This window comes from Pseudophryne corroboree, chromosome 4, assembly GCF_028390025.1.
Source record: "Pseudophryne corroboree isolate aPseCor3 chromosome 4, aPseCor3.hap2, whole genome shotgun sequence".
NCBI classification, from domain to species: Eukaryota; Metazoa; Chordata; class Amphibia; order Anura; family Myobatrachidae; genus Pseudophryne; species Pseudophryne corroboree.
The window spans coordinates 198,152,999-198,168,744 of record NC_086447.1 but is presented as its reverse complement, the minus strand read 5'-3'; the positions used below and the strand labels follow the sequence as shown (position 1 = coordinate 198,168,744).

The 15,746-nt window shown below is 46.1% G+C and overlaps 1 protein-coding gene across 5 annotated transcripts in view; it reads left to right on the top strand.

The window, feature by feature from the left end:
• ATG16L1 (autophagy related 16 like 1) overlaps positions 1-15,315 on the top strand; it is a 211,471-nt gene extending 196,156 nt beyond the window's left edge. For 4 of the 5 annotated variants that reach the window (XM_063915718.1, XM_063915721.1, XM_063915720.1 and 1 more), the window contains 2 exons: positions 5,772-5,873; positions 6,433-7,977. In XM_063915718.1, coding sequence (XP_063771788.1) covers positions 5,772-5,873; positions 6,433-6,526 — 196 coding nt within the window. In that variant the 3' untranslated portion in view covers positions 6,527-7,977. Of the gene's footprint in view, positions 1-5,771; positions 5,874-6,432; positions 8,115-13,904 lie in introns of those variants that run through there. The other variant, XR_010175862.1, reaches the window with a different exon arrangement.
• Positions 15,316-15,746: the final 431 nt, after the last annotated feature.

Sequence of the window (15,746 nt, the reverse complement as noted above, 5' to 3'; positions counted from 1 at the left end):
TAGAGAAAGTTTAGTTTAGGTTTTTTTCTTTACAGTGAGTCCTGCTGGCAACAGGATCACTGCAACGTGGGACTTAGGGGGAAAGTAGTAAACTCACCTGCATGCAGAGTGGATTTGCTGCTTGGCTACTGGACACCATTAGCTCCAGAGGGATCGAACACAGGCCCAGCCGTGGAGTCCGGTCCCGGAGCCGCGCCGCCGACCCCCTTGCAGATGCTGAAGCGTGAAGAGGTCCGGAAACCGGCGGCTGAAGACTCCTCAGTCTTCATAAGGTAGCGCACAGCACTGCAGCTGTGCGCCATTTTCCTCTCAGCACACTTCACTGGGCAGTCACTGAGGGTGCAGAGCGCTGGGGGGGGGCGCTCTGAGAGGCAAATATAAACCTTATACAAGGCTAAAAATACCTCACATATAGCCCATAGGGGCTATATGGAGATATTTAACCCCTGCCTGACTGGAAAAATAGCGGGAGAAGAACCCGCCGAAAAAGGGGCGGGGCCTATCTCCTCAGCACACGGCGCCATTTTCTGTCACAGCTCCGCTGGTCAGAACGGCTCCCAGGTCTCTCCCCTGCACTGCACTACAGAAACAGGGTAAAACAGAGAGGGGGGGCACATTAATGGCTATATATATATATATTAAAGCAGCTATAAGGGAGCACTTAATATAAGGATATCCCTTGTATATATAGCGCTTTGTGGTGTGTGCTGGCAGACTCTCCCTCTGTCTCCCCAAAAGGGCTAGTGGGTCCTGTCTTCATTAGAGCATTCCCTGTGAGTTTGCGGTGTGTGTCGGTACGTGGTGTCGACATGTATGAGGACGATATTGGTGTGGAGGCGGAGCAATTGCCAAATATGCAGATGTCACCCCCCAGGGGGTCGACACCAGAATGGATGCCTTTATTTGTGGAATTACGTGATGGTTTATCTTCCCTTAAACAGTCAGTTGAGGACATGAGGCGGCCGGACAATCAATTAATGCCTATCCAGGCGCCTCAAACACCGTCAGGGGCTGTAAAACGCCCTTTGCCTCAGTCGGTCGACACAGACCCAGACACGGGCACTGATTCCAGTGACGACGGTAGAAATTCAAACGTATTTTCCAGTAGGGCCACACGTTATATGATTTTGGCAATGAAGGAGACGTTACATTTAGCTGATACTACAGATACCGTAAAACAGGGTATTATGTATGGTGTGAAAAAACTACAAACAGTTTTTCCTGAATCAGAAGAATTAAATGACGTGTGTGATGAAGCGTGGGTTGCTCCTGATAAAAAGTTGATAATTTCAAAAAAGTTATTGGCATTATACCCTTTCCCGCCAGAGGTTAGGGCGCGCTGGGAAACACCCCCTAAGGTGGACAAGGCGCTCACACGCTTATCCAAACAAGTGGCGTTACCCTCTCCTGAGACGGCCGCACTTAAGGATCCATCAGATAGAAAGATGGAAGTTATTCAAAAGAATATATACACACATGCAGGTGTTATACTACGACCAGCTATAGCAACTGCCTGGATGTGCAGTGCTGGAGTAGTTTGGTCAGAATCCCTGATTGAAAATATTGATACCCTAGATAGGGACAATGTTTTACTGTCGTTAGAACAAATAAAGGATGCATTTATCTATATGCGTGATGCACAGAGGGATATTTGCACACTGGCATCTCGGGTGAGTGCTATGTCCATTTCAGCCAGAAGAGCCTTATGGACACGACAGTGGACAGGCGATGCGGATTCAAAACGTCACATGGAGGTTTTGCCGTATAAAGGGGAGGAGTTATTTGGAGTTGGTCTATCAGACTTGGTGGCCACGGCTACTGCCGGGAAATCCACTTTTTTACCTCAAGTCACTCCCCAACAGAGAAAGGCACCGACCTTTCAACCGCAGCCTTTTCGCTCCTACAAAAATAAGAGAGCAAAGGGCTTGTCGTACCTGCCACGAGGCAGAGGAAGAGGGAAGAGACACCAACAGGCAGCTCCTTCCCAGGAACAGAAGCCCTCCCCGGCTCCTGCAAAAACCTCAGCATGACGCTGGGGCCTCTCAAGCGGACTCGGGGACAGTGGGGGGCCGTCTCAAAAATTACAGCGCGCAGTGGGCTCACTCGCAGGTAGACCCCTGGATCCTGCAGATAATATCTCAGGGGTACAGGTTGGAATTAGAGACGGATCCTCCTCATCGTTTCCTGAAGTCTGCCTTACCAACCGTCTCTTCCGAAAGGGAGAGGGTGTTGGAAGCCATTCACAAGCTGTACGCTCAGCAGGTGATAGTCAAAGTACCCCTATTACAACAAGGAAAGGGGTATTATTCCACTCTATTTGTGGTACCGAAGCCGGATGGCTCGGTAAGGCCTATTCTAAATCTGAAGTCCTTGAACCTCTACATAAAAAAGTTCAAGTTCAAGATGGAGTCACTCAGAGCAGTGATAGCGAACCTGGAAGAAGGGGACTTTATGGTATCCTTGGACATCAAGGATGCGTATCTACACGTTCCGATTTACCCCGCACACCAGGGGTACCTCAGGTTCATTGTTCAAAACTGTCACTATCAGTTTCAGACGCTGCCGTTCGGATTGTCCACGGCGCCTCGGGTCTTTACCAAGGTAATGGCCGAGATGATGATTCTTCTTCGAAGAAAAGGCGTATTAGTTATCCCATACTTGGACGATCTCCTAATAAGGGCAAGGTCCAGAGAACAGCTGGAGACAGCTTTAGCACTATCTCAAGAGGTGCTAAGACAACACGGGTGGATTCTGAATATTCCAAAATCCCATTTAATCCCGACAACTCGTCTGCTGTTCCTAGGAATGATTCTGGACACGGTTCAGAAAAAGGTTTTCCTTCCAGAGTAAAAAGCCAAGGAGTTATCCGATCTGGTCAGGAACCTCCTAAAACCAGGAAAAGTGTCAGTACATCAATGCACAAGAGTCCTGGGAAAAATGGTGGCTTCTTACGAAGCAATTCCATTCGGCAGATTCCATGCAAGAATATTCCAAAGGGATCTGTTGGACAAATGGTCAGGGTCGCATCTGCAGATGCACCTGCGAATAACCCTGTCACCAAAGACAAGGGTGTCACTTCTGTGGTGGTTGCAGAAGGCTCACCTATTAGAAGGCCGCAGATTCGGCATTCAGGATTGGATCCTGGTGACCACGGACGCCAGCCTGAGAGGCTGGGGAGCAGTCACACAAGGAAGAAACTTCCAGGGAGTATGGACGAGTCTGGAAAAGTCTCTTCACATAAACATTCTGGAACTAAGAGCAATCTACAATGCTCTAAGCCAGGCGGAACTTCTCCTGCAAGGAAAGCCGGTGTTGATTCAGTCGGACAACATCACGGCGGTCGCCCATGTAAACAGGCAGGGCGGCACAAGAAGCAGGAGTGCAATGGCAGAAGCTGCCAAGATTCTTCGCTGGGCGGAGAATCACGTGATAGCACTGTCAGCAGTGTTCATCCCGGGCGTGGACAACTGGGAAGTAGACTTCCTCAGCAGACACGATCTTCATCCGGGAGAGTGGGGTCTACATCCAGAAGTCTTCAACATGTTAATAGACCGTTGGGAAAGACCAATTGTAGACATGATGGCGTCTCGCCTCAACAAGAAACTGGACAAATATTGCGCCAGGTCAAGAGATCCACAGGCAATAGCTGTGGACGCACTGGTAACTCCTTGGGTGTACCAGTCAGTGTATGTGTTTCCTCCTCTGCCGCTCATACCAAAGGTATTGAAGATCATACGGCAAAGAAGAGTAAGAACAATACTAGTGGTTCCGGATTGGCCGAGAAGGACTTGGTATCCGGAACTTCAAGAGATGCTCACGGACGAACCGTGGCCTCTACCTCTGAGAAGGGACCTGCTACAGCAGGGTCCCTGTCTTTTTCAAGACTTACCGCGGCTGCGTTTGACGGCATGGCGGTTGAACGCCAGATCCTAAAAGGGAAAGGCATTCCAGAAGAAGTCATTCCTACCTTGATTAAGGCACGGAAGGAAGTCACCGTGAAACATTATCACCGCATTTGGCGAAAATATGTAGCGTGGTGCGAGGATCGGAGGGTTCCGACGGAGGAATTCCAACTGGGTCGTTTCCTACATTTCCTGCAATCAGGATTATCTATGGGTCTCAAATTGGGATCCATTAAGGTTCAAATTTCGGCCCTGTCAATATTCTTCCAAAAAGAATTGGCCTCTGTCCCTGAGGTCCAGACTTTTGTCAAGGGAGTACTGCATATACAGCCTCCTGTGGTGCCTCCGGTGGCACCGTGGGATCTAAATGTAGTTTTAGATTTCCTCAAATCCCATTGGTTTGAACCATTGAAAAAGGTGGATTTGAAATATCTCACATTGAAAGTGACTATGTTACTAGCCCTGGCCTCTGCCAGGAGAGTATCTGAATTGGCGGCTTTATCTTATAAAAGTCCTTATCTAATCTTCCATTCGGATAGGGCAGAACTGCGGACTCGTCCGCATTTTCTCCCTAAAGTGGTATCAGCATTTCATCTGAACCAACCTATTGTGGTGCCTGCGGCCACTAGCGACTTGGAGGACTCCAAGTTGTTGGACGTTGTCAGAGCCTTAAAAATATACATTGCAAGGACGGCTGGAGTCAGAAAATCTGACTCGCTGTTTATATTGTATGCACCCAACAAGTTGGGCGCACCTGCTTCTAAGCAGTCGATTGCTCGTTGGGTTTGTAACACAATTCAACTTGCACATTCTGTGGCAGGCCTGCCACAGCCTAAAACTGTAAAAGCCCACTCCACAAGGAAGGTGGGCTCATCTTGGGCGGCTGCCCGAGGGGTCTCGGCATTACAACTCTGCCGAGCAGCTACGTGGTCGGGGGAGAACACGTTTGTAAAATTTTACAAATTTGATACCCTGGCAAAGGAGGACCTGGAGTTCTCTCATTCGGTGCTGCAGAGTCATCCGCACTCTCCCGCCCGTTTGGGAGCTTTGGTATAATCCCCATGGTCCTTTCAGGAACCCCAGCATCCACTTAGGACGATAGAGAAAATAAGAATTTACTTACCGATAATTCTATTTCTCGGAGTCCGTAGTGGATGCTGGGCGCCCATCCCAAGTGCGGATTATCTGCAATACTTGTACATAGTTATTGTTAACTAATTCGGGTTATTGTTAAGGAGCCATCTTTAAGAGGCCCTTTCTGTTGTCATACTGTTAACTGGGTTTAGATCACAAGTTGTACGGTGTGATTGGTGTGGCTGGTATGAGTCTTACCCGGGATTCAAAATGCCTCCCTTATTGTGTATGCTCGTCCGGGCACAGTACCTAACTGGAGTCTGGAGGAGGGTCATAGGGGGAGGAGCCAGTGCACACCACCTGACCTAGTAAAGCTTTACTTTTTTGTGCCCTGTCTCCTGCGGAGCCGCTATTCCCCATGGTCCTTTCAGGAACCCCAGCATCCACTACGGACTCCGAGAAATAGAATTATCGGTAAGTAAATTCTTATTTTCTGTTATATGTGAGCTGGTGTGAATCTCACCACTATCTGGGTATTTCCTTCTCTTGAAGTATGTCCGTCTCCTCCGGCACAGTTTCTAGACTGAGTCTGGTAGGAGGGGCATAGAGGGAGGAGCCAGCCCACACTAGTGCCCATGGCTCCCAAGGGACCCGTCTATACTTCATGGTACAAATGTGGACCCCAGCATCCTCTACGGACTATGAGAAAAGGATTTACCGGTAGGTAATTAAAATCCTATTTTTTATATGCATACAGAGATAAATGTGCCTAACCACTATATCATGTGCTCTCAGCCCTGATGGTAGTTATGTGGCAGCTGGCTCAGTGGAGGGGACTCTCTATTTCTGGAACGTGTTGACTGGGAAAGTGGAGAAAATACTTGGCAAACAGCACAGGTAAAAGTTGAATTATTAACGTCAAGATGTCGAGTTATTAAAACTTTTAAAAAGGAAAAGTTAAAGTTTTGCCCATTGCAATGTATGAGATTATAGCAATCCTTTATCTAGTACATTATAGAAGATGATGCTTAGAATCTGGTTGCTACTTTTCTTTTTTGAAGATTTGATTAATCTAATCCTAGTGTTCTATCAGAATGTTTTCCAAGTGTGTTTGGTATACTTGTAAGTTTATTACCCTGATTTAATAGTATCTAACCCTTGCAAAGTTATTTTGGAGGTCTATTTACTAAACCTTGGATGGAGATAAAGTGGATGAAGATAAAGTACCAGCCATTTAACTCCGAACTGCCATGTCACAGGCTGGGTTTGAAAAATGTCAGTTAGTAGCTGATTGGCTGATACTTTATCTCTGTCCACTTTATCTCCATCCAAGGCTTAATAAATTGATCCCTTGGTTACCAGGCAGTCAAATCTTATTTAGCATATGTTTAACAGATTTTATACATAAGTTATATTTGAAGTATGTGCTGCAAATGTATCTTCTTCTTCTTTACAGTTCCTCTATTAATGCTGTTGCTTGGTCTCCTTCTGGTGCCTATGTGGTCAGCGTGGACAAAGGAAGCAAAGGAGTATTGTGGTCTGACTTTTGATTACTAGACAAAGCCTACACTGGTGAAAAATTGTACCCCAGTTATTGAAAATGTCTAATAGGCCACAGTCCAGCTTACAACAGCTCTCGATTCTCTACACAATGGCCAAGTTCAAATGCTCTGATGTGCAAGGAATGGGAATGTGCAGTAAGCCTGCAGGGGGCGCTGATCATTCCCAAATGGAATGGAATGAAGGAACTGTTAAGTGCTTTACTATTATAGGACTGAATAGATCTTCACTGTTAAGAGTCTACAATATAAAGATGGTTTAATGAAGACTTTTACAATTATTTTTTTTTAAATCTGTTTGAATGCCTCCGCTTGGGATATCTCTCTTCAGGTTCTAAGATACGCACAAAAGTTTTATGTTCCGGTGTAGAGGGGCTTGGAAGTAGTGCAAGCAGCCCTGTACATACTGAACAGATGGTTGTGATGTGTCACTCAGTGAATTAAACTATTTTAGTTGTACCCCTTTCCCATTTAAAAAGCACTTTAAGTTTGCATTTTTTCTAAATGCTCTTTGGCTTTCCCATGTAGGAACATTGTTCTATTCTTTTGGTGCCGGATAGGCCCCCACATGTGCACATCAGTAAGTGATGCAATTACCAAAAATGAATGAAACAGTCTCCGGTCTTACTCCTGCTTGGGATGGAAATTTGGGTATGGCATATTGCTGCTAAATACTTTAATCCTCTGCAAATGAAGTGTTTACAGTGTTCTGTAGCTATTACATAAATACACAGGACTTTTCTCATTATATAACATCAGTCTAGGTAAGTAGACCTCAGTCCAGAGCACCCTGATTTCTTTACCTCCCCTGGTTTTTTAGTAACCCTGCACACGTATCCCTCTCACCTGTCCTCCATCCTGCATTATGGTAATGCTAGCAGTGTTAGTGATCAGCATTTGCTGTAGGACTGATGCTGCCTAGGGAGTAATAGTTTTTTGTGGTCAATTTATTCAGCGAAACACCCCACAATAGACACCCTAAATAAATGGTAACGTGTAGTCACCAATTTGTGTTTGTTTAACCCCAATCCTTTTAGTTTACAATCCATTAAAAAGTTTTGCAGCCTAATAATCTTTTTCTATTTAATTTAAATACATTTGACTTATTATCACTGTCAGGTCATTACTTTACTTTACAAAGGGTTTAAATCGGACAAACTTTACAAAGTTTATTCTTGACTGAATGTAGTTTTGGTTGTGTATAAAGCATTTGGCAGTCCTGAGGTTTTAAACGTCTTATTTAGAAGATATTTTAAAATGTACAGTGGAGTATATAAAAATATGTATGGTAATGAGATAGTCATGTAAAATGGTTACAGCAAGTCAAACCAAAGTTATTTTTGTTGGTCTATTTATGACTTGTGTTAATTCTATTAGTTGTCGGTCTCTTTTGTTTTAATTTTCTGGGTGTTTTAAAAAATACATTGGACTACATCTAAAAACGTCTCCGTTAATAAGTAAATGAATATTCTTCCTTTCTCAAGTAGAGAAGCACTTACCTTGCTCACGTACCTTGTCATCAAACTGCGGGGAACTGCATATGTAGTACTATTTGGAAGAGACACAGATTAGATGACATGTAGGTAAATATGAGATGTCTGTGTTTTATAATGTCCAAGTAGGTTATCAGCGTGGTGGTTTGAAAGTTGACCTGTGATGCATTTGGTAGAATGATACAGCACAGAGTATATGACCAAGGAGACATGAGGATTGGAATTCATAGAATTCCTCTAGTAAGATAATGTAATTACAGATTCAAGTTTCAGACTATTTAACGTAAAGATGTATTTTGACATTTTCTCTGACGTCCTAGTGGATGCTGGGACTCCGTCAGGACCATGGGGAATAGCGGCTCCGCAGGAGACAGGGCACAAAATTTAAAAGTTTGACCACTAGGTGGTGTGTACTGGCTCCTCCCCCTATGACCCTTCTCCAAGCCTCAGTTAGGTTTTTGTGCCCGTCCGAGCAGGGTGCAATCTAGGTGGCTCTCCTAAAGAGCTGCTTAGAAAAAGTTTGTTAGGTTTTTTATTTTCAGTGAGTCCTGCTGGCAACAGGCTCACTGCAACGAGGGACTTAGGGGAGAAGAAGTGAACTCACCTGCGTGCAGGATGGATTTGCTTCTTAGGCTACTGGACACTAGCTCCAGAGGGACGATCACAGGTACAGCCTGGATGGGTCACCGGAGCCGCGCCGCCGACCCCCTTGCAGATGCCGAATAGAGAAGAGCTCCAGAAACCGGCGGCAGAAGACGTCTCAGTCTTCATGAGGTAGCGCACAGCACTGCAGCTGTGCGCCATTGCTCTCCGCACACTTCACACCAGCGGTCACTGAGGGTGCAGGGCGCTGGGGGGGGGCGCCCTGGGCAGCAATGTAATATACCTATTCTGGCTAAAATATATCACATATAGCCCCTAGGGCTATATGGATGTATTAAACCCCTGCCAGGTTCCAAAAAAAACCGGGAGAAGAAGCCTGCCGAAAAGGGGGCGGGGCCTATTCTCCTCAGCACACAGCGCCATTTTCCTGCCCAGCTCCGCTGCGAGGAAGGCTCCCAGGACTCTCCCCTGCACTGCACTACAGAAACAGGGTAAAAACAGAGAGGGGGGGCACTTATTGGCGATATTTATAATATTTGAGCTGCTATAAAGGGAACACACTTATTAAGGTTGTCCCTATATATATTTATAGCGCTTGGGTGTGTGCTGGCAAACTCTCCCTCTGTCTCCCCAAAGGGCTAGTGGGGTCCTGTCTTCTATCAGAGCATTCCCTGTGTGTCTGCTGTGTGTCGGTACGTGTGTGTCGACATGTATGAGGACGATGTTGGCGTGGAGGCGGAGCAATTGCCTGTAATGGTGATGTCACCCCCTAGGGAGTCGACACCAGAATGGATGGCTTTGTTTATGGAATTACGGGATAGTGTCAGCACGCTACAAAAGTCGGTTGACGACATGAGACAGCCGGCAAACCAGTTAGTACCTGTCCAGGCGTCTCAGACACAGTCAGGGGCTGTAAAACGCCCTTTCCCTCAGTCGGTCGACACAGACCCAGACACTGACACTGAATCCAGTGTCGACGGTGAAGAAACAAACGTATTTTCCAGTAGGGCCACACGTTATATGATCACGGCAATGAAGGAGGCTTTGCATATCTCTGATACTGCAAGTACCACAAAAAGGGGTATTATGTGGGGTGTGAAAAAACTACCGATAGTTTTTCCTGAATCAGAGGAACTGAATGAAGTGTGTGATGAAGCGTGGGTTACCCCAGATAGAAAACTGCTAATTTCAAAGAAGTTATTGGCATTATACCCTTTCCCGCCAGAGGTTACGGCGCGCTGGGAAACACCTCCTAGGGTGGATAAGGCGCTCACACGCTTATCAAAGCAAGTGGCGTTACCGTCTCCTGATACGGCCGCCCTCAAGGATCCAGCTGATAGGAGGCTGGAGAATACATTAAAAAGTATATACACACATACGGGTGTTATACTGAGACCAGCAATCGCCTCAGCCTGGATGTGCAGTGCTGGCGTGGCTTGGTCGGAGTCACTGTCTGAAAATATTGATACCCTGGATAGGGACAGTATTTTACTGACTATAGAGCAGTTAAAGGATGCATTTCTTTATATGCGAGATGCACAGAGAGATATTTGCACTCTGGCATCAAGAGTAAGTGCGATGTCCATATCTGCCAGAAGAAGTTTATGGACGCGCCAGTGGTCAGGTGATGCGGATTCCAAACGAGATATGGAAGTATTGCCGTATAAGGGGGAGGAATTATTTGGGGTCGGTCTATCGGATCTGGTGGCCACGGCAACGGCCGGAAAATCCACCTTTTTACCCCAGGTCACCTCCCAGCAGAAAAAGCCGCAGGCTTTTCAGCCGCAGTCCTTTCGTTCCTATAAGAACAAACGAGCAAAAGGACATTCCTATTTGCCCCGAGGCAAAGGAAAGGGTAAGAGACTGCAACAAGCAGCTCCTTCCCAGGAGCAGAAGCCCTCCTCGGCTTCTACAAAGGCGTCAGCATGACGCTGGGACCTTACAAGCAGACTCAGGGGCGGTGGGGGGTCGCCTCAAACATTTCAGCGCACAGTGGGCTCACTCGCAGGTGGACCCCTGGATCCTGCAGGTAGTATCTCAGGGTTACAGGTTGGAATTCGAGAAGTCCCCTCCTCGCCGTTTCCTAAAGTCTGCTTTGCCAACGTCTCCCTCCGACAGGGCGACGGTATTGGAGGCCATTCACAAGCTGTATTCTCAGCAGGTGATAGTCAAGGTACCCCTCCTACAACAGGGACAGGGGTATTACTCCACGCTATTTGTGGTACCGAAGCCGGACGGCTCGGTAAGACCGATTCTAAATCTAAAATCTCTGAACCTGTACATACAAAAATTCAAGTTCAAGATGGAGTCACTCAGAGCAGTGATAGCGAATCTGGAAGAAGGGGATTTTATGGTGTCCTTGGACATCAAGGATGCTTACCTTCATGTTCCAATTTGTCCTTCACACCAAGGGTACCTCAGGTTCGTGGTCCAAAACTGTCATTATCAGTTTCAGACGCTGCCGTTTGGATTGTCCACGGCACCCCGGGTCTTTACCAAGGTAATGGCCGAAATGATGATCCTTCTTCGAAGAGAAGGCGTCTTAATTATCCCTTACTTGGACGATCTCCTGATAAGGGCAAGATCCAGAGAACAGCTGGAGGTCGGAGTAGCACTAACCCAAGTAGTGCTCCAACAACACAGGTGGATTCTGAATTTTCCAAAATCCCAACTGATCCCGACGACACGTCTGTTGTTCCTAGGGATGATTCTGGACACTGTTCAGAAAAAGGTATTTCTTTCGGAGGAGAAAGCCAGGGAGTTATCCGATCTAGTCAGGAACCTCCTAAAACCAGGAAAAGTATCTGTGCATCAATGCACAAGAGTCCTGGGAAAAATGGTAGCTTCTTACGAAGCGATTACATTCGGCAGATTCCATGCACGAACTTTTCAGTGGGATCTGCTGGACAAATGGTCCGGATCGCATCTGCAGATGCATCAGCGGATAAAATTGTCCACAAGGACAAGAGTGTCTCTGCTATGGTGGTTGCAGAGTGCTCATCTGTTAGAGGGCCGCAGATTCGGCATACAGAACTGGGTCCTAGTGACCACGGATGCCAGCCTGAGAGGCTGGGGAGCGGTCACACAGGGAAGAAACTTCCAGGGCGTGTGGTCAAGCCTGGAGACGTCTCTTCACATAAATATACTGGAGCTAAGAGCAATCTACAATGCTCTAAGCCTGGCAAAACCTCTGCTTCAGGGTCAGCCGGTGTTGATTCAGTCGGACAACATCACGGCAGTCGCCCACGTAAATGGCGTCCCGCCTCAACAAAAATCTGGACAGGTATTGCGCCAGGTCAAGAGACCCTCAGGCAATAGCTGTAGACGCTCTGGTAACACCATGGGTGTACCAGTCAGTGTATGTGTTTCCTCCTCTGCCTCTCATACCAAAAGTACTGAGAATTATACAGCAAAGGGGAGTAAGAACGATACTCGTGGCTCCGGATTGGCCAAGAAGAACTTGGTACCCGGAACTTCAGGAGATGCTCACGGAAGATCCGTGGCCTCTACCTCTAAGACGGGACCTGCTTCAGCAGGGACCGTGTCTATTCCAAGACTTACCGCGGCTGCGTTTGACGGCATGGCGGTTGAACGCCGAATCCTAAGGGAAAAAGGCATTCCGGAAGAGGTCATCCCTACCCTGGTAAAAGCCAGGAAGGAGGTGACTGCACAACATTATCACCGCATTTGGAGAAAATATGTTGCGTGGTGTGAGGCCAGGAAGGCCCCGACGGAGGAATTTCAACTGGGTCGATTCCTACATTTCCTGCAAACACGATTGTCTATGGGCCTCAAATTAGGGTCCATTAAGGTTCAAATTTCGGCCCTGTCGATTTTCTTCCAGAAAGAATTGGCTTCAGTTCCTGAAGTCCAGACTTTTGTAAAAGGAGTACTACATATACAGCCCCCGGTTGTGCCCCCAGTGGCACCGTGGGATCTTAATGTAGTTTTGGATTTTCTCAAATCCCATTGGTTTGAGCCACTCAAATCGGTGGATTTGAAATATCTTACATGGAAAGTAACCATGCTACTGGCCCTGGCTTCAGCCAGGAGAGTGTCAGAATTGGCGGCTTTATCGTATAAAAGCCCATATCTGATTTTCCATTCGGACAGGGCAGAACTGCGGACGCGTCCTCACTTTCTGCCTAAGGTGGTTTCAGCGTTTCACCTGAACCAGCCTATTGTGGTGCCTGCGGCTACTAGCGATTTGGAGGATTCCAAGTTGCTGGACGTTGTCAGAGCATTGAAAATATATATTTCAAGGACGGCTGGAGTCAGAAAATCTGACTCGCTGTTTATACTGTATGCACCCAACAAGCTGGGTGCTCCTGCTTCTAAGCAGACGATTGCTCGTTGGATTTGTAGCACAATTCAACTTGCACATTCTGTGGCAGGCCTGCCACAGCCTAAATCTGTCAAGGCCCATTCCACAAGGAAGGTGGGCTCATCTTGGGCGGCTGCCCGAAGGGTCTCGGCATTACAACTCTGCCGAGCAGCTACGTGGTCAGGGGAGAACACGTTTGTAAAATTCTACAAATTTGATACCCTGGCTAAGGAGGACCTGGAGTTCTCTCATTCGGTGCTGCAGAGTCATCCGCACTCTCCCGCCCGTTTGGGAGCTTTGGTATAATCCCCATGGTCCTGACGGAGTCCCAGCATCCACTAGGACGTCAGAGAAAATAAGATTTTACTTACCGATAAATCTATTTCTCGTAGTCCGTAGTGGATGCTGGGCGCCCATCCCAAGTGCGGATTGTCTGCAATACTTGTACATAGTTATTGTTACAAAAAAATCGGGTTGTTATTGTTGTGAGCCGTCTGTTCAGAGGCTCCTACGTTTGTCATACTGTTAACTGGGTTCAGATCACAAGTTGTACGGTGTGATTGGTGTGGCTGGTATGAGTCTTACCCGGGATTCAAAATCCTTCCTTATTGTGTACGCTCGTCCGGGCACAGTATCCTAACTGAGGCTTGGAGGAGGGTCATAGGGGGAGGAGCCAGTACACACCACCTAGTGGTCAAACTTTTAAATTTTGTGCCCTGTCTCCTGCGGAGCCGCTATTCCCCATGGTCCTGACGGAGTCCCAGCATCCACTACGGACTACGAGAAATAGATTTATCGGTAAGTAAAATCTTATTTTCGTGAATGTCCATTACAGTCGGTTTGTTATTGGAAATTGTAATTTTACTACAAGATTTACCTAAAGCATAATTGGCCCATACAGGTAAAAATCTAAGTGCACAATTGATTTTTTTTTTTCCTTTTCTTTAAGAAGCACAATTCAGATACTTCTAAAATCACACAGCTGAAAGTACGCCATCACTTCGTAGCTTTACTTTTTGTGTACAAGGGAATTTGGCCACTCAATGGAAGCACCTTTACAGCGTAAGAAGAGTTAGGTTTACAAGAAATAATTCTATTTACCAGAGTTTCACACTGCTTTAGGATATTTGCAGACTACAGTAACTGCAAGCTACAATTTCACTTGATTGCTTCTTGCCAGTATATTTGTTAGGACAATAGAAAGTATGTATTATAATGATCACAGCAAGAATACCAATGTTCCATTTGAGCAGTCTGCAAGCAGAACAGGCATGTAAAAACACCTTCAAAGTAAATCATACGGGGTAAAAATAACAAATTGGTATTGCTTGTGTATATATGTATGTACGTATGTGTGTGTATATATGTATGTATATAACAAAGCTGGACTACTTTCCAGCAGATCAAGCTGTTCATAATATAAGATATTGCATAGGAATGCCGAGTCAACAAATTAGAACTGGTCCATACAAGATTTGGCTAGTTACAGAAGAGATATTTCTATTCGGACACTTTAATCTGTGAAGATGATTATATGCTGATAGAGAGTTAAGGTATTTATAGTAGTCTATTAAACAAAATGTATGACCTCCCACCCCATCTTTGCATTTAACTGTATTTACATGGTGCCACAATAATAATTTGGTTTTGTAAATACAGCTGCAATGAAGCAGCGTGAATCTTTAAAACAAAAACAAACAAAAAAAGGCTTAGGCTAAGGCCACACATAGCGGCCAAGCGGGTCCTGCTGAACAGGACCCGCTTGGCCGGGAGTGGGGTTCTGTGTTCACACGGATCCTGTTCTGCGGGATGCCGCAGAACAGGATCCTGCCAGTGACACACAGTATTTCAATGTAACACGGTGCAGTACAGCCGCACTGTGTGAACACATACATTGAAATGTATGTGTTCACATTGAAATCCTATTGTCCTGCCGTCCGGCCCAACCGCAGCATGCTGCGGTCGGACCTGGCGGCGGCGAGACTGCCGCACATGTGTGGGCTCTTGCATGTGCACTCTCTTTCCAGCCAAGTGGGTCAGGCTAAATAGGACCCGCTTGGCCGCTATGTGTGGCCGTAGCCTTAATGGTTTTTATTGAAATGATTGTAAACTTTTAAGATGACCATGTTGTACATTCCTTCACCAGTAAAAGGCAGTTTGGACTATTCACTATGTCCCATGTGTTTGCAGATCGGTAGACTAATTCTCCACCATTTGATACATATGTAGCAATTTCTATTTTTCATAATAAGGTATAACCCATTGTTATGGGGCCTTCTGTGCCATACCTGTTGTGTTTTTATTTATTCTGTTCTGCTGGTTTGCACAAGCAACCTTGTAAATAAACTTGATATGTCTCATTTCAGATCTTCAGACTACTTACTGTTCTCTGTAATCTATCTTAATCAATATGATTGTCAACAATAGCCTACAGATAACTAAAAATTCAAAACACTAGACACAGTAGCAATCAAGGTGTATCCATTCATGAGTGACATGGGATCACACCTTCAGGACCCACCTAATGACCATCAGCTGGATGTAGCCTGGCTGCAGAGGATGTTCATGGATGGGTTGTCTATGGGACAGTTTGTTCTTTATTTCTCTCTCTTTTTTTTTTTTTAATAAACTCTTTCAGCACCGTTGCGTTTACAACCATCGGAAGACAGCCGTGTAATACTGTCTAATCCACATTTATCATTATAAGAAAGGGAGTGCTTTGTACAAAAATTCACAATTCTTGACCGTGTCAGGCAGGATGTGTGGTTTTACATATATGTATCTGTGTGTG